This window comes from Monopterus albus, unplaced genomic scaffold (assembly GCF_001952655.1).
Source record: "Monopterus albus unplaced genomic scaffold, M_albus_1.0 scaffold196.1, whole genome shotgun sequence".
NCBI classification, from domain to species: Eukaryota; Metazoa; Chordata; class Actinopteri; order Synbranchiformes; family Synbranchidae; genus Monopterus; species Monopterus albus.
In genome coordinates this window covers 1,143,051-1,162,279 of record NW_018128076.1, presented here as the reverse complement: position 1 = coordinate 1,162,279, position 19,229 = coordinate 1,143,051, and the positions used below count along the sequence as shown (strand labels likewise).

The following is a 19,229-nucleotide window of genomic DNA, read 5'->3' as shown; positions in this document are numbered from 1 at the left end:
TCTATGGGACCAGTCTTCTTCTGATCACAGCCTGAGTGAATCAGCTGACCTTTAATGAAATGTCTCTTTGCAGGTGAATCCTCTGTGTGATTGCCAGCATAACACAGCAGGTGTGAACTGTGAGCGTTGTGCTGATCTCTACAATGATCTCCCCTGGAGACCTGCAGAGGAGGGAAATACTCACACCTGCAAACGTAGGCTTTCACCCCCTACCTGTAACATGTCTCATCAGCTTGATGGTATTTTGCCATAGCACAGTCTGTAGAAACACATGGATATAGCATGTGTACCATTACTCAGGTTTCTGAGGGTAACCATTACAGCTTAGTGGGAAAGGCTTAGTCATCTGTCAGCCAAGCAAAAGACATACCACACCATTTCATTCATGCAATAATTCCTCTCATACTCACCACCAAGACCCACATGACAAGAAGAGGAAATGCGTGTTGGCAGATGGAAAAAAACTGATTTTTAAGACATTTTTTGTTTAAGTTTTATTATTGTCCTATATTACCTGCCTCCTTCTCAACACAGGTACCATAAATGGTCCATCATAGATGGGCTTCCAATACTAATAAGAAACCTGTGCATATATCAAAAGAAATGGAGTTAATAACGTATTTACAGAGAATTTCAGACATGCTAGACTGTTTTGGAGCCGCCATCATGTTACAGCTGGGCAATTACTGTTGAAGGCCAAAACTGACCAACAAAGTTGGCAGCCTGATAAGTCTTTTTAATTCAAGGATGTTTTAGTTTGTTTTTGATATGTAAAGTGGCTCTGCATTGCCTGTAGCTGTGAGTGTGAGTGGTTGTGGCCCCAGACTTGGCTGGGATTGGCTTCAGCCCCCCCTGCAACTTTCAAAGATAAGCAGGTGCAGTTCATTAATGTATAATAACCTATTTGTCCTCTCATCAGGATGTGACTGCAACAACCATGCCCAGCGCTGTCGTTTTGACCAGGCAGTGTATGAGGCCAGTGGACGGAGGAGTGGAGGTGTGTGTGAGGATTGTATGCATCACACCACAGGGCCAAAGTGTGACCAGTGTGCACCAGGCTACCAACCAAACCCTCGCAGCAGAATGGATCGCCCTGATGCCTGCATCCGTAAGTGGCTTATTGTTGAAATGAAACAGTGTGAACTTTGAAGTTAGGCCCTTCACACATCACAGTGTAGAAAGCACAACACATCAAGAATCAGACATTCAGGATGGTGCCAAATTCAAACTTAAATCTTCAAGAATGTGCAAAATATTATAGGATCTTCCCTGAGTGGCTCATGTTGTGTTTTGTTGCTGCCAGGCTGTATCTGCAGTGCTGAAGGGACTGTAAATGGGGGCCGCTGTGATGACAGCACAGGCTCATGTTTATGTAAAGTCAACGTTGAAGGTCCCCGCTGTGACCACTGTAAGAGAGGCTACTACGGCCTGAGCGGCTCCAAGCCTCTGGGCTGCTCCAGTGAGTCATCCAACACCTGCACATCACACTTTATAAAATGACATTCTTCTGTTTTCAGCTCTGCTTCTTTTTAGTTGCCATTACTATTAAAGCTTAGTTGCTCATGAAGATGTATTCTCTGCATGAGCCAGAGTGTTATATACTGTACATCACTGGTGGAAGTACTCAGATCCCTTACTTAAGCAAAAGTAGCAATACAACAGTGTAAAAATACTTTGTTACAAGTAAAAGTCCTGCATTCAAAATGGTACTTATGTATTGATGCTAATACTTTTGTAATTTTAAAGTATAAAAAGTAACAATATTCATGATGCAGAATTGCACATTTAACATTAATGTATATGATGTGATTTGATTATAATTACTTATGCAATGTTGCTGCAGTATTTCAGTTGGTAAAAGGGGAGCTAATTTTTACTGGCATTTATGCTTATATATTACATATTTGAATTACTGCTGGGTAGGCTTCTGAATTTTCCACTGGATATCAATAAAGTCTTACAATTTTACTGTACATTATGTATTCATCTGGTTCTGAAAAGTAATGTATAATGAAATTTATTAAATTAATGTAGTGGCGTAAAAAAGTACAATATTTGCCTCTAAAATGTAATAAAGTCAAAGTATGAAGTAACACAAAATCAAAATACTCAAGTAAAGTACAGATACCTCAAAACTGTACTCAAGTACAGTACTTGAGTAAGTGCACTTAGTTACTTTCCACCACAGATTGCTGCATTAGTGTGTCTAAACATGTACAGTAGATCATGGCTATAGAGGAGGTGTATACAGTATATGTGTGCAAATTTTTACACTGAAGTTGACCAGTGTGTGTTTGATAGATACTGATGCTAAGAATTATTTAATGTAATCTGTCATTTCTGGCAATTTGAGAAGAATTTCACAATCTCTTGATGTGATGTTTTTAATTTGAAAATTCAAAGTATTAAATGTTGGCTTTTTGGTGGCTTTATATTAATAGCCTCTTTATGATACTTGTCCAAAGTCTGATCACTGTGCCTAATACTTTTCCTAACTCTACTGTCCAGAGTGTTCCTGTTTCATAGATGGGTCACTCTCAGATGTTTGCGACCCAGTGACCGGTCAGTGTCCCTGTCGCCCCCACTTCCATGGCCTGAATTGTGAAGTGTGTTCAAAAGGCTACTGGAAATCGTTCCTGTCAGGACGCTGTGAACCCTGCAGCTGTGACTCCACTAGATCGTACAGTGATACTTGTGACCAGGTACAACCTCCACAGAATGTATAGAATACAGTATGCTGCATTGCTGCAGCAATAAATGGTAGTAAGTTGATGGAAAAATGTTGTATAAACACAAGCATACAGTAGTTTATTATCATTTACCAAGTCAAGTCAGTTAATTGTATGGCCTGGTATCACAAATCATAAATTTACATAAAGGAGCATTCCAATCTGTACAGCATACAACACCCTGGGTCCTTAGACCTGTGGTTCTCAAAGTGTGGGGCGCGCCCCAATAGTGGGGAATCAAGACATGACAGGTGGGGTGCAATGAACAGAGAAAATTAGAAATGGGTAATTAATACAAGTAAATTAAAATAACATCAGTTCGGGGCCCGGGAGAAAAAAGTGGAACCATAGTGCAACAATAACGGTTTAACGTCGGCATGTTAACTGCCGCACAACAATATAAGGAAATGTTCACAGAGAGGGCCAATAGTGTACATAGTGGGCATAATAACGTAAATGGATAAATTTGTTACATAGACCACAAAAAAGCAGGCGATTCAGCGCAAGCCGACAAAGAAATGACAGGCAGTAAGCCTTATCAACCAAAAAGCCAGCTGAAAAGAAAATATGATGAAGCCTGTCTTGCGCTTTGATTCACGGTGGGAATGGTGGGGGCAGAGGAGGGACCCATGTGTGTCTTGTGTCTTAAACCGCTGGCAGCAGACAGCATGAGACCCAACAAATTAAGAAGACATTTGGAGACAACACACCCCAGTCAATTGCTGAGCAGCTCATTCTCCCTGTAACTGTAGACATGGTGTCGATTATGCTGGATGAAACAAGTGCTGCAAAATTGAAAACTATCCCCATCAAACCATACAGTTGCACTTATATTTTATCCATTTTCAACTTAGTGTTATTTGATATTTCAATCAATTTGAAATTTTAAAATTGGCCAATTTTGTTATAATTTTTTGACAAGTGGGGCTTGAAAATTCGCCCACTCTCTTAAGTGGGGAACAACAAAAAATGTTTGAGAACCACTGAGTCAGACTCACACTAGATCAGGAAAAACCACCCAGTAAAAACCCTTCAACAGGGAAGAAAATAAAAGAAACCTCAAGAAGAACAACAGAAGAGGGGACACAGACATGCAATAGATAGAGAACATTTATAAAAGAATAAAAACTGTAGTTAAAGGGATGGTTTACAGCTTTGTGTGACAGAATACTAGAATTACATGTACCGTAAATAAGGATGAATTAGGACTGTTACTATCACTGCTGATGCTGGAAGTGCCTCTCTGACTGTCTGCTGCTACTGCTAGTCCTCAGAGTTATACAGGCGATGTGTTCCTGGATCATCAGATCATTCGATCTGTGTCCAGTTTGTATCTGTCCTTTCTGTTAATGATACTAAAATCAATTCTGTTCCCTTCTTTCTAGGAGACAGGTCAGTGTCAGTGCAGACCAGGCTTTGGAGGCCGAAGATGTACTGAGTGCCCAGAGAACACATACGGAAACCCTCTTGTAGGCTGCCAACGTGAGTCAGCCATGTCTGATTAATCCTCTGCACTCTGACATTTATTGTTGACAAACCATTTCAGTCACAAGTGATCTTTTCTAGGGGTAAAAAAAAATCAATAAAAACATAAATTATAGCAATAAATTATAGATGCTTAGTGTGCAGTTATCTGTGGTATTTTGATGTGCCACATTGCCTAGATTTTAGTGCACATTCATTCATCTCTTCTTTTTAAGCCCTAACACTGCAGAGCTAACCCAAATCTTTATGGGACCCTATGTAAAATTTGATTTGAGGCCCTCTACCACCTCTTCACTGCCAGTAACCTAATGTTAAACTATTGTCAAAGCTTGATTATTCACACATACTGTAAATCTACCACACTCGTGCTCAGTTTTATTAAGCGTAGCTGTTTGCTTACATCATATCTTTGGCAGCCTGGCATGGTTTTACTCTTCTACAGTTTGTAATATTAAAAGGTAGCAAACTTACAAAGGGGTACTTAGTGCTAAATACTAAGTGGCATACTGGACATTGTGTACTGAAAAGTAACAAAATAAATCAGCAGGCAGTGTAGATTGGTAGAGTAGTAAAAGGCCTTTAGAGAGTCAAGTGAGGACAGAGAGACATATTTTCTGTGGTTATGACAGACATTAAAATATTCCTGTGAGCTGGAAGAAGTTATGCTTTCATCCATGGCCATCTATCTGCAGGCTAATATTGAGACACAAACATCACCCTAGTATTACAGTGGCAGCAGGTTTGTGGGCTGTTTGTTTGAGCATTGCTGGGGAGCTTCCTCTGGTTTTCTCTCCTCACCATAGCTGCTTATGCTAAAGCTAATGCTAGTGACTTGGTCTGTGTGCTGCTGGTGTAATAAAACATAGCCTACTTTTTTCCGAGTATAAATCACCAAGGCGACAACAGAAGCCAACATTTGTAAAAGTACAGTGACTGGCAAGGTCGACAATACTTTTTTTTCTGTCTGCTCTGTATTTTCAGTAAAGAAAAATATTGTAAATGCTCACATAAAGGTACCTTTATCTTGCAATAGTTCTAACCTTATTTTTTTCTTCTTTCTTTTCTCTGCTTGAGAGAGATGCATCTTTTTTTACATTAGTTTTTTGCTGCTTTTTTTATACTACCTGTAGTTATGGTCTGACAGACTGCACTTATATCAAAATGCACCTACCATCCATTGCAGTGTGCACAAACAAGCTGTCTTGTTGGGCATTTCAAGCTCTTCTATGGGGCCTCTGATGGCCACTGGGGCCCTAACCAGGTGCTCAGATCGGGCCAGCTCTGCCCAACACTACTGTACCATTAAGACATGATCCAAGGCTATCTAAATGTGGTCAGTTTCTATTGCTTGTTGGCTTTTTGTTTTTAAAATCATAAAGTTTGATACAGTTGTGCATGTGGAGCGGTATTTCAGTAGCATTTTCAAAGTCACTCATAGAATAAACAACAAATGCCAAAAATAGCTGATAAAACTAATTATAGAAATGCATTTCCTGTTGTAAATGCGTGTGGATGCTGATAAGCTGAAAGATTGTCCTGAAAATGCTTGAAATCAATTGCTGAAACAGCTGAAGGATGAGAAGAAAGTTTTTTTTGTTGAAATAGTTGAGAAGACATGGCTGAAGTTCTTTGTTGAATAATCTGAAGGATAAGATGCAATAAATACAAGTAGGACTGTCCTTGAAGAGCTGAACATTTTGATACCTGAATGGCTTTTCTAGCTGAAAGTATGCTGCACTTATTAAAGATGTGAAAATAGTCCAATTGGACTCCACAAAGTAGGTAAAACAAGTAGGTGTGAGCATGTGAGGGAGAGGGGGAAGGGGAGAGAGACAGAGAGAGGGAGAGAGAGGAGTTATGAAGTGCCATGTCTCAATTGCGCTGCATTTTATGAACCACCAGATGGCACTCCAAGACTGTGTCATTGACTCAGCACTTTGAGCTCCCACTGACTTGTATTGCAAACAATAAAGCTGAATCAATTAAAAAGTATAAATGTTATAAAAAAGTTGAGTACAAGCAGGGATGTCCCTGAAGAGTTGAACAGATAAAGACCTCATTGGCCTGTATAGTTGAAAGTATGCTGGACTTATAAAGTTCCAAAAAAAAGGGTGGAAGATCCCAGAATAATACACAATAATAGTACACTGCAAGTCGCCCAGAGTTCTATTCCTGGCTTGTTTACTGTTCGCTGTAGTTCACAGATGGTTGTTTCAGTAAGTTATTGTTTTTCCTACTATTTCCATTCATTTTTCAAAATAATCTATTATACTCTTATATTGCTCTTATGGCAGAACAAGTGAATCCCATAACATAAAATTTCAATTCTACCACACTATGTTGTTGAAGAATAACTTCATGGTCGGTTGGTGCTTGACTTTGTATTTCTTGTCTTCTGGCTTCTCTGATCTCAACAGCATGTCAGTGTGATACTGAAGGAACGCTTCCAGAGGTTTGTGACAAGAAGACAGGAGCCTGTTCATGTAAGCCAGGCGTCACAGGGACACATTGCGACACCTGCAGCCAGGGACACTGTGACTCCTTCCCTGCCTGCGAGATGTGTCCCTCCTGCTTCTTCACCCTGGACGCACAGAGACAAAATTTCAGTTTAGCTCTGGAGAGATTCTCCTCCCGCTTCCCCTCTCGTCCTGGAGGTGCTGGTGATCTTGGGAACTTTGGGCCTCGCATCTTGGCCCTGGAGTCAAGCCTGGTCCTGATTCGGAACTCTGTCTCCCTTCCACCCACTACTGCTAAACAGATCAATGATGCTCTGTCCTTGCTGGACAAGCTCAGGTGAAGAACTGTTGAGGTCTGCAGGAGGATAAAATAACCTGAATTTGAATTTTAAAAACCAGCTAAAATAATCTGCTGTTTAAAGGATTCTTCATTATTATTGTGGATGCTGTTTTCTAATACTCATGAGTGTGGAGATTTGTTTTCACTGATGCTTATTTAAATAAGTCCTACTGTTGTCTCACAGGGACCAGGTCGACAAAGCTAATGATGACCTTTCACCCCTCGTGAGAACTCCTGATCTGGACTCAGACCTTAACAAATTGAAGGCTCTGCTGGACAGCCTCACTGTGATGTACGAAGCCAAGAAAGATGCCATGACGAACATCATCAGTCCCACCGACACTGGTGAGAAACAAACCCACACTGATCACCACTACACTCAGTTTTAATAATGGATCAAAACAGTAGGTGTTAATTTTGAGCAGAAATTAAGTAAAAGCATTCTCAGTTGGTTTTATTAACTTAAATGTTTAATTTTCTAGTAAAAAATAAAATAAAATATGAGACAAAAATAATTAACCTGATGGCTGGATGACTGACTAAACCTCCTCATTGTTTCTACTCATGTTTGTTTCTCAACCAGGTGCTCTGACACAGTGACTGTATGACATATAATCATGTTGAGTTTTTCTGTCGTGTTCAGGACGATTTTCTGCCATCAAGAACGCCTATGATCAGTCAACAGATGCAGCTAAGAAAGTAGAAGCCAGTGGAAACACAATGAATAAGTCAGCTGATGTCAGAGAGGAGACCATGGACCTTCAAAACCAAGTACAGCCAGCCAACACCAGAGATCTAGACAAACTAAACCAGAATATGGCCTCCAGACCAGACCTGACTCCTGTTGCCAAACAGGTGACTACCAGACCTGACTTCACTTCATCACACAGAATCGTGGCATGATGAAAACTGCAGCTTTAACCCATTCTAACTCCTCAAATTGTGTTTCAGAACCACATATCTCCTTGATCTACAGTCGAATTCATAAGTATTTGGACAAAGAGACAATTATTGTAATCTTGCCTCTGTACACTACCACTGTGGATTTGAAATGAAGCAGTCAACGATTTAAAGTGTATACTTTCAACTTTAAGATTCTTAACAGAACACAAGGGTTAATTTAAGGGGTTTCACAAAAATATCACATTAACTATTTAGGAATTACAGTCATTTTATCCATAGTAGTCCCCAGTTTTCAGAAGCTCAAAATCCTTTGCAGTCAATGACTGCGTGAACTCATGGGCCTCATCAGATGCTGCTTCCTCTTTTGAGGTGCTTTGCCAGGTCTTGCTTATTTGAAGGTCTTTCTGCATCAGTTTCATCTTCAATGTGTGTGTGAAAAGCACACTCATTTGAGTTGAGGTCAGGTGACTGACTTGGCCATTGATGAATAGTCCATTTCCTTGCCTTGAGAAGCTCTTGGGCTGCTGTCATTGTATGTTTTGTGTCATTATCCATCTGTATTGTGAAGCACCATCCTCAGTTTTGCAGCATGTGGCTGGATCTGGATACGTAGTATAGATCTATATACTTCAAAATTCATCCTGCTACTTCTCTCAGCAGTTGCATCATCAATAAACACCAGTGATCCAGTTCTGCTGTAAGCCATACATGCCATGCCATAACACTGCTTAATTTGTCATCACACAGAGAGAACACATCACACCTAGCCATGAAACTACTTGTCAGTCAATTGTCCAATTACTTTTAGGCTTCTGAATCTATTGTCCTTCTTTTTAGAAAATGCAAGTTAAATGTTATGAATACTATCCAGAAAATTCATTATAAACTTTGGAGGAGAAACAGTTCATCATCTGCCATAAATATGCTCAGTACTTTAGTTTACATTTTAATACTTGTGTACAAGTGGGGACTTTGTCTTGAGAGTAGCACTTGAGTAAATTTCAGAGAGTTACTAAAGACATCTGGGACTGGTCCATGAGGATAACATGTTGACTGTACATTTTACAGCAGTCTGACAATAAGTGGCTGAGGTATCCTGCTTTATGCAACACTTCCTATTGAGAATTGTATCAAACACTGATATCTAATGGCACTTTTGTTAAATGGGACAGTAGCTCTTGCATTTCCCCTTAAAATCATCACATACCTGTTTGTGACTTTTCAGGTATGTGGCAGTGATCGCTCAGAGCCCTGTACCCCTCTCCAGTGTGAAGGTAGAGAGCTGTGTCCACCAGAGGGAACCACAACTTGTGAAAAGCAAGAGCAAATGTGTGTGGGCGCTCTCCCTTTGAGCAAGAGGGCAGATGCTGATGCTAAGGATGTGAAGGACCAATTGAACAAGCTCACAAGGAACATCACAGACACTGCAGAGAAGGTTAGTGGTATATCACTAACCTTATACAACTAATATACCACAGTGGTATATTGGTATATCACTGTAACTGCAGATTGTTTTATGACTAAAAATGATTCTCAGTTTATTTAACAGCTAAGGATTCTGAAGCAGCATTTTAATTAATCAATCCTTTCAGCTTCAAGAAGTACAAGATGCAACTAATCAGGTGAGGCAGTCTGCAGAGAAGCTCTCCAATAAGATGAAGCAGACCAGAGATGGACTAGAAGAAGACTTAAAAGAGACACGTGACATTGTGAAAGAGCTTAAAGACTTCCTGTCAGGTAAGGATGATTTCACTGAAGAAGATAGATAGATGTGAGGATTGATATATGAAAACAGGGTGAAGGTTCATTTGGTTTCATGAATGATTTTGAATGACTTTTGTTACCACCTTTTTCTGTTTATTCATCCAGACCCATCATCCAACCTGACGCAGATCCAGGAGGTGAGTGACTGGATCCTGAATGCCAAGTTGCCCCTCAGCCTGGCTGCCCTGAAGAAGAAGCTGGACGAGCTGAAGAGTCTGTCTGCAAATCTACCGGACAGCACAGCTGTGTTGAAGGAGGCTGAGCCACAGCTGGACATGGCCAAGAAACTGCTGCAGGAAGCCCAGGATGCCAGGTGGGCCTCTGTGATGTACACTGCTTACATGGTATTTGTTTGGATTAGATTCTAAAAGATGTGGAATATGCAGGAACAAATCTTTATCTCTGGAGTGGTTGTAAGTAAGAGTGGTTGTGTTAATCCTAGGATGGATGTTATAACAATTCACAAGAGATGTAATGATTTACAGAAGTTATAAATATAGTAGAGGGTTTTCTTATTGAATGAACTGTAATCAGTAAATACTGTTTTACCAAGCTTCATGCTGCATTTTTCCTGTACCCCTACTAATCTGAAATATGTGATGAACATTTCCTTTGTTGTTAACATTAGACTTATTACATCTCTGCCCTTTTCTGCTCGTAAGGTCAAACCTTTTTCTTTTGGAAGGTTTAATGGGTGATTTTTCAGCATTGCTCTCCCTGTGAGGATTGGTCTGAGTGCTCTATTATGTCTTTATAAAGATGTTCAAGGTTCCATTATTGTCATTCTACACGTTTGACACATGAAGAACAAAATTAGTCACTCAGGACCAGCATATATTAAAAACATATACATAATAATATAACAGTGAATAATGCACTCTAAATGATCAAACCTAATGTAACATTATTAAATCAGTATGTCCATCACAGAGGCCTAGAGTTCACAATTCTCACAGTTTCTAGCAAGAAGCTGGATTTAAGCCTGGTGGTCCTGGCCTTGATGCTCTGCAGCCTCCTGCCTGAGGGAAGGAATTCAGTCCATGTGCTGGGTGTGTGGGGTAATCCATGACAGAGGAGGCTCTGGTCCTGCACCTGCTGATGTAGATGTCTTCAAGGGAAGGCAGACTACAGTGTATAATAATTTTTGGGGGGGCAATTTAATGACCTTTTGCAGTGCCTTCTTGTCAGTGGTAGAGCAGCTCCCGTACCAGATTGTGATGGAGGATGTCAGGATGCTCTCCACCGCACACTGGTAGAAGGCTGTTAAGACCAGAGCATCCAGACCAGCCCGCTTGAGCCTTCTGAGAAAATATAACTGTGGGCCTTCTTTATGATGGTGGCTGTATTAATGGTCTAGGCATATAGGAATTATTGTGCAGCTCTCCTTTGGAGTCAGGAAAGGTGTCAAAAGCCAGAAAGAACTTTTAGTCTTAAAATAAAAAAATTACATAAAGGTGACAAAGCATTTAAAACCGCAATACACAAAAATAGGGTAATAGTATTTTCCCCAGTCAACTTCAAACATCACACTTAGTAATTCACATCCTGGAGTTGGATATGTCATTACGCTTGGTGAGGTAGTGAGGGGTTATAACATACTAAAACACAGTTTCTATTCAGGCCTGTTTCCATTGCTTGGTAGAGAATGTCCTGCTATTATTCAGGTCCCCCAAGAGAACACATTTCTGTATTATTATTGTGCACGTCTAGTAAGGGGTTATTGCACATATATTCTCACATTTGCCATCAGTCTTACTGCGGCGGGGAAAAAGCTGTTGTAAAGTCTTGTTCTGTGTGTGATGATACTGTCAGCCCTTCTGTGCCTGAGGCTGTAGGTGCAGTTTTTGTGTCTGAGCAGAGAGTGAGCTGGGTGGCATGGATCTCTGAGTATGTTCTCTGTCCTTTTACGACAGCGCTGTGTGTACAGTGTGTCCATAGCAGGCAGTCCTAGAGATGTGAAGCCCTAAATACTTCACACTGGAAACCATTTTCACAGCAACTCCTCCAATGAAAAGAGGTACAGCACCAACTCCTTCATCTTCCCCACATTGATGCAGAGGTTATTTGCCCTGCACCAGTCCACAAGATTCTCCACCTCCCTTCTTGTCATTGTGGGATATTAATCCCACAACCACAGTGTCATCTGCAAACTTTACAATATGATTGCTTGGGTACCTGGCTGTGCAATCATAAGTAGCGTGTAACAGGGGGCTTAGGACACATCCCTGGGGGGAGCTGGTATTAAGCGTGATGGACAAGGATGAGATGCCATGGACTTTAACTGAGGCCTGTTGGTCAGAAAATCCAGGGCCCAATTGCAGAGGGATGACTTTACACCAAGCAGCAGGAGTTTGTGTGCTAGAGTCTGCGGGATGATTGTATTAAATGCAGAACTGAAGTCCAGGAACAGCAGCCTGACATAAGTGTCTCCAGGTGGACAAGAGCAGTGTGGATAACAGAGGACACTGCATTTGACATAGACCGGTACTTCCTGTAGGCATACTGATGGGGGTCCACAGTGGTGTCAACAGTGTCTCTAATGTGCGCCATGACAAGCCGTTCAAAGCAGTTCATGACTGTTGGGTGAGAGCCACTGGACGATAGTCATTCATGCCTGAGGGTGCTGAGTTCTTGAGCACTGGGATGATGGTAGCTGTTTTGAGACATGTCGGCACCACAGCTTGAGAGAGTGAGGTATTAAAGATGTCGGTCAACATGTCAGTAAGTTCCTTGGCACAGTCTGTCAGGACCCGTCCCGGGATGTTGTCTGCGCCCACTGTTTTCCAGGGGTTAATCCTCTGCAGGGACCGACTCATGTCTACAGCAGACACACTGAGGGGGATCTCACCAGGTGGAACTGTGAGCCTGGAAATGGGGAAGGGGGAGAGGTTGGACTCCTCAACATGTGTTCAGGACATCGGGAAGAGATGGATTCCGAGGGCATTGAACATCTCTCCTACTGTAATCTGTGATGGCCAGTGATTTTCCAGGTGGCGGTGACATCACTGATGCACTTGCTGATGTACCCACAAACAGCTGTCACATACTCCTCCAGGTCTACCCTGCCCTCCCCAACTGCTGCCTCTCTGAAGCTGTCCCAGTCGGCGCGCTCAAAACAGTCCTGGAGCATGGGAACAGCTTCGCTGGGCCACACCGTCACAATAAATGTCATATGTATGTAAAAATGTTTTCTCTGGTTGCACATTTAAAGGGACACTGCGCTGAGCGTAAAGGCCGATGTGGACGAACTGCTGGAGGGTTTCAGCTCAGTGGAGGAGTCTGTCTCTGGCCTGGAGGACAAACTGCAGAACATCACGGATCTCATACACAACCTCAACGACAGCCTGACTAAGGTAGGAAGCATGGACATATCAAACAAAGGATGAGCAGCAATAAAAACTTTAACTACTGAGTTTGAGAGTGGTTTTCTTGATGCAGGCCATGGACCAGCTGGCCCCAGCAGAGAAGGCTCTGGACGATGTATCAACACTGATAAAGCCAATGAAACCTCAACTGGGCAAGCTCAAAGACTTGCTGCAGAAAGCAGACCAGCAGGCCCAAGATGCACAGGAAAATGCAGGCAAGGCTGAGGATGAAGCAGGTGCTGCAAATGAGGTGAGAGACCTGCTGTAGCCTTTCTTGTTTGAAATATGAAAACATTCACTTATACAAGGGGTTTGTTTAGAGACAAGACTTGGAGTATATACAATAATAAGCTCATAGCTATCTATAATCATCATTATTGTAAACTGCAATGTTGAAGGGAGCTTTGGATTCTGAAACAGGTAAATAATTCTGAAAAATAATTCTATAAGAGAAATCAGTGGTCATCTTTTTACAGTGCATTTCAATTGCATATGTCTGTATTTAGCATTGGTCTGTGAAGTGATGTACTGGAAAGGATTTGTTGAAACAAACACCTTATTAAAGGAATCTAGTGGAGAGTTAAAGTTAGAATGAATGTGCAGTGGAATGTCTTCATAAATAGATTCATAAATTGTGTGGGTGTGTGTTTAGGACTTGTTGTCGCTGGAAAAGCTGCTGGATCGTCTTAAAGATCAGGCTGCAGCCAGTGGGACTGGTGGAGAGGCGGGCCCGGTTGGGGATCGACTAGCGAAGCTGCAACAGGATGCGGGAACTCTGGCCAACACCACTGAAAACATGACGAACGCTCTGGAAGGTAACACAGCAAAACACCACCACCACAAAAATGTGTTTGAGTGATTGTTATTGTATAGTGTCATTCACTCTCAAATGAGAGAGCTTTCTTAAGGAAGATTTTTAGTCATACCTTCAAGGGTGATATGTCTGTTATCCTTGTGATGAGACGGGGCCCTTATGCAGACTGTAAACTTTCAGAAAAAGCCAAACATGTTTTTATTTTTATGGAAATGTTTCTTTTTTACAATAGCCATTCACTTACATGTACTATGATTTTTATTATTCATTTGGAAGCAGTTGTGAATGATTTAATTTTTTTTTTCCTAAATCCTTCTTTAAATGACTTGTCCTTGGTTTTCAGATAATTCAATAATTACACAATGCATTATGTGATTTGTAACTTGCACTTGTAGAAAGTACATTGACACAGGTCCTTAAAACCCACAAACTGACAGAAACCACAGAAGAGGTGACCTTTGTGTCATCAATTGTAACTCTGGTCCAATAAGAGGATGATCAGTGAGTCTGCAGTGTTTTTATTTGATCCCTGGTTACTCCTTGTACTTTTGTCTTTTTCCAGATAAAGCAGATACCCTGAGGTTGCTTCAGGATGAGATCCTTGAGAAGTCAACAAGGCTTGACGGACTTGATGCAAAACTTAAAGAGCTTCTGGCAAAACTTCGAAAGAAAGCTAAGGACCTCAGCACCTGCCAGGGCTGAAAGTCTCCATGCTGTCCTCAGAGCAGCCTCTGCAGCCACTGTCACTCCGGCTCTTCACACCAGCCTTCCACACTATTAACAGCTTCTACTATAACATATACTATAACATATCATAAACTTAATGTATGTGTAAACACCATTTGCAGTAAAACACCTTATATAGGTATATGTCAATATTTGGTGAAAATATTGTGATCTTGGAGCTTGACTATATTTTTCCTAGGCAGTTTTGCAAAGAGCCAACACTATTTTTCATTTCTCGGCAGCCATACACTCAACTGTGACCAGTACACCACAATTACTGTACTATCCAGAACTAGAGAAAGGGTGAATTTTATTTTATTCAATATGTTCTTTGCATCTGTTGTTTGTGCAGAATCTACGGTATTTAAATAAAAACTAGTTAATACTTTGATTTGTGGCATAAAGCTTAGTGAGAGAAAGTCTGCAGCTATTCATTTCAAGACAAGCAGAATCAGAAAGACTAGTTCCTACATATTTATTGAGAAAATAATATAAAAAAAAACATTATGTTGCTACATTTGTGAATTCGGAACCATGCATGATATCACTAGCATTTACAACAGCTTATGGCACTTGATGAATTCAGCTGTTTAACAAGACAAGCAACTTAGGTTCAGATTACAGAAAACATGGCAAACACCTGGCTGGTTTGCCCTGTTATTTATGAGATTACGTTAAATTTAGTCTCAAAAATATCTCTGGATTTATTGTAGCTATAATCCATCAAAGTAATCCAGTATAAAGGATAAAATAAAAAATCTCCTTAAAGACATGACTGCAGTTTTGGAGTCTGAAAAACTCATCAGCTTTATAAAACTTAAAAGCCATCAGAGTTCAAAGTAAAGACATGTCAAATAGGAATTGCACTGCATATGTCACCTGAATCTACTCAAAACAAATACATGTACATTTTAATGGCACATGGTGACATGCTGACAGTAATATGCAATAAAAATAGTTTTAAGAAAATAAATGACAACTATGACATTTATATGAATTCTAAATGATGAATTCTACTTACCTTTTATTATGTTTATATCTGTTGTAAAGCGGTTACTTCATACACAGTGTTTTTTTGTGTAAATAGAGTATGTGTCTGTTGATTTAACATGTTTTCTGCAGCAGACAACCACAACACTCATGAAAATACTAAGCAACAAATATGTCAAGACCATAGCAAAAAGGATGCCACCGAGTGCTGTCTGCTTAGGTTGGCTGGCCAATTACATGGCAGAACACACTCCAGACTAGAGTGGGTGGTCCTTCCTCTGGGCCATAGCATCCATGCTGTAACACGTCACAGTGACATGTGTTACAGCACTATCTGCCTCTAGCTAAAAATCATATAGAGACCATCTACGTGGAAATTAAAACGGATCAAAATAAACCCGTCAACTTTACATACAATACAATACAAACCATACTCACGCTGCACTTTAGACCCGTGAAAACATGATGCCTTGGGTCTACAAAGCGGACCCCTATCGATTTGTGAGTTATTATGATAAACAGGCCGGTTCGGGGCTCAGAGGCTTTACGGGGGCGCTGACCCAGTACGGCAAAGGGATTGGATCTGTGTTTTCAAAATTGTTTCGATTCGTCATGCCTCTGGTGAAGATAGGCTTCAGTGTGGCTAGACCTCATTTATACTTCGTTGCCAGAAACATAGCCTCTGACATGCTGAGCAAGGCTGTTGTCAGATTTACTGATAAACAAGACCCCGAACCCGCTCAGGAGGGGGCGGGGATTATGGTTCTGGCCAGGAGATCTAAGAGATGCGCCCCCAAGGCAGCGTTTACCCACTGTCAAGAAGTGAAGGGTGGCTCAAAAGAGGAAGACAGTCACTGTGGGAGGATGTAAACCACGAAGCTCCTCCCCAAAGAGCATTGATATTTTTGTTTAGACCAATATGGCTCTCTTACACCAAAAATCATCAGAATGTATTATTTCGGAGCTCGATCTATTTTCCTGTCCTTTTTCCCAGCTTAGTGTAGAAGATAAACAATATACCGAAGTTTCCCCCCTGTTCTCCATCACTGAGAGAGGGCCCATCGAATTTTACGTAGTAGCCGAGGGGGAAAAATACATTGACCTGAATGAAACTCTGCTGTTTTTAAGACTGAAAATTACCAACGCAGACGGAATGGATTTGGCCCTGGATGCGGCTGTAGGCATAATAAATTACCCCCTGAATACCATATTCAGTCAGTGTGATGTGACCTTGGGGGATCGGTTAATTTCTCAGTCAAGCGCCACTCATCACTACAGGGCTATGATTGAGACTCTGTTAAACTATTCCCTTGCAACTTTAAAGAGTCAGTTCAGTGGTGGCTTATTTTATCAGGATACAGCAGATGCTATGGACTCGTTTATCGTGAACAACGGGCCTAACAGAGGCCTTGTGGTGAGGGCAAAGTTCACTGCCGAATCAAGAATTTCATCTGCTCGGCCCCCTCCACGCAGATATTTTTTTATGTGAGAGACTGCTGTTAAACTCTGTAGATCTGAAGATTAAGCTCACAAGAACCAGCAACTCTTTCTGTCTCATGCATGCCGCAGACGCTGACTACTGCCTGCACGTTTTGGGAGCCTCATTGTTTGTGAAAAAAGTTACAGTATCACCGGCTGTACACATAGGTCCTTCTTCTGCCCTGACTAACAGCAAAGCTCTGTACCCTCTTTCACACATTGTGAAAGCTTTTTCCATCCCCGCAAATTCTAGAATATGCACCCAAGAAAATCTCTTTCTGGGTACTTTACCCAAGTATGTGGTGCTTGCCCTTGTAAACCATGAAGCTTTTACAGGTCGGAGTAATCTAAACCCTTTCAAGTTTATACACGCTGACCTAGAGTTTGTGGCATTATGTCAAGACGGACATCAGATTCCAGCAAAGCCTTTCCAGCCTCAGTTTGCAAACAACCTCTCCGTCAGAGAATATTATATTATTATCTCGTTACGGCCACGGGGCGTCATCTGAAAGACCTCCCCCTGTGTTTCAACAGACAGGATTTTCAAAAATGCTACACTTTGTTTGCATTCAACCTAGCCCCCCACGAGGAAGGCAGCGTTCTGCCCCCTGTCAAAACAGGCACGCTGCGTCTTAAAATGAGATTTAGAGTCCCCCTGCCACACACCGTGACCCTTATAGTGTACGCCTTTTATGATTCTATTCTTGAGATTGACTCTAAAAGAAACATACTAATGGATTACTATTGAGGAGGAGGGAAAAATAATAATGAACAGGCTTCAGGTGGATCACACCGTGACCCTTATAGTGTACGCCTTTTATGATTCTATTCTTGAGATTGACTCTAAAAGAAACATACTAATGGATTACTATTGAGGAGGAGGGAAAAATAATAATGAACAGGCTTCAGGTGGATAACATTTTAACCCCCTTATTGGGTGATGCATTTCAAGGCGTGTGGGCATCCGATGAACTGTCTCTACACACGTTCAACAGACCCGCGTATCTCATCATAAACACCCACCCTAGAAATCTCCCGAGTGAACACTGGCTGGCGCTAGCTCTCAGGGTGAACGGTGAAGCCACGTTCTTTGACTCTTTTGGCTTTGCACCTGATTTTCCCTATTACCCTAAAACTATCTTGCATTTTCTGCAGATAGGGCACGGGGTAATTTATTATCACAACCATACGTTGCAGCATCCTTTATCTGTAGTATGCGGAGGGCACTGCATGTATTATCTTTTTCACAGGGCCCGAGGCCTATCCTATTCACAGGTGTTGAGGTTGTATGGAGACAATACCATCAGAAACGATCTTATGGCCTCTGATTTTGTAAAAGCCTATCAAATCTCCATAGCCTCTTGTTCTTCTTCCTCTATAGACTGCATGCAAGTGTGTTTTTTAAACATGTTTTCACAATGTCATAACCTAAAGCTATAGATTGTTTTTATTCATAAGATGACCCCTGCTTGGTTTTAATATTATTTTATAGCATAGATTAACTTTAGTTTTTGACTCTGCATATGTTTTAATGTTATTTTCAAAAAATGTGTGATATTTTAAAATGAAACTATCTGTAAGAATACTGTGAGGAAAAATCATGGTTCAATAAAACTCCTTTATTCATTTAAAGCAAGAAAAACATGCTTGCTTGTTTTTATTTAAGAAACATGAACCCAACGAGGGGATAACAATACAAAACGCTTCTTTTTTTCCTATTATTCAAAGAGTAGTTATGATCTTGATCTCCCGGGGGTGATGGTCCGGAACGTTTCTTTCTCGGGGTGCTCCACACGGATGGACTTCTGGGTGATGCAAACTCAACATCCGGGTCTCCCCCATCTTTGTAGTTCTGCATCTGTCCGCGAGCATATTTAATTGGCACCATGGACAGGGGTAAATTAATTTCAGATAAGGTATGCAGAAAATAGTCCCAGCCCACAGGCTTGTGAGGCGTGTAACATTCAGGTGTTGAATCAGATCGACCATATTTGAACCACGCACCGGATGCCCTTTGAAAATAAATTCCCCCGTATCGCTCCATCTTGCGGGTGCTCCAGACTCTGCCATTTTCTGTAGAATGTACTTGGCTTTCTTTTGAAAACATGGGTTAACATTCGTCAGCACATCTTGAGTTATTTTATCACAGGAGGGCCTCCCATTGCCCTCTGTGGCTGC

General features: G+C 41.3%; 1 protein-coding gene across 4 annotated transcripts in view; it reads left to right on the top strand.

Moving 5' to 3' along the window:
- Positions 1 to 15,514, top strand: part of lamb3 (laminin subunit beta 3) — a 31,059-nt gene extending 15,545 nt beyond the window's left edge. For all 4 annotated transcript variants that reach the window (XM_020617908.1, XM_020617910.1, XM_020617909.1 and 1 more), the window contains 15 exons: positions 74 to 194; positions 920 to 1,108; positions 1,304 to 1,459; positions 2,509 to 2,702; positions 4,115 to 4,211; positions 6,632 to 7,007; positions 7,195 to 7,355; positions 7,654 to 7,865; positions 9,139 to 9,348; positions 9,506 to 9,650; positions 9,783 to 9,990; positions 12,889 to 13,030; positions 13,116 to 13,292; positions 13,695 to 13,857; positions 14,419 to 15,514. In XM_020617908.1, the coding sequence (XP_020473564.1) occupies positions 74 to 194; positions 920 to 1,108; positions 1,304 to 1,459; positions 2,509 to 2,702; positions 4,115 to 4,211; positions 6,632 to 7,007; positions 7,195 to 7,355; positions 7,654 to 7,865; positions 9,139 to 9,348; positions 9,506 to 9,650; positions 9,783 to 9,990; positions 12,889 to 13,030; positions 13,116 to 13,292; positions 13,695 to 13,857; positions 14,419 to 14,558 (2,691 nt within the window). In that variant the 3' untranslated portion in view covers positions 14,559 to 15,514. The remainder of the gene's footprint in view (positions 1 to 73; positions 195 to 919; positions 1,109 to 1,303; positions 1,460 to 2,508; positions 2,703 to 4,114; positions 4,212 to 6,631; positions 7,008 to 7,194; positions 7,356 to 7,653; positions 7,866 to 9,138; positions 9,349 to 9,505; positions 9,651 to 9,782; positions 9,991 to 12,888; positions 13,031 to 13,115; positions 13,293 to 13,694; positions 13,858 to 14,418) is intronic.
- Positions 15,515 to 19,229: the final 3,715 nt, after the last annotated feature.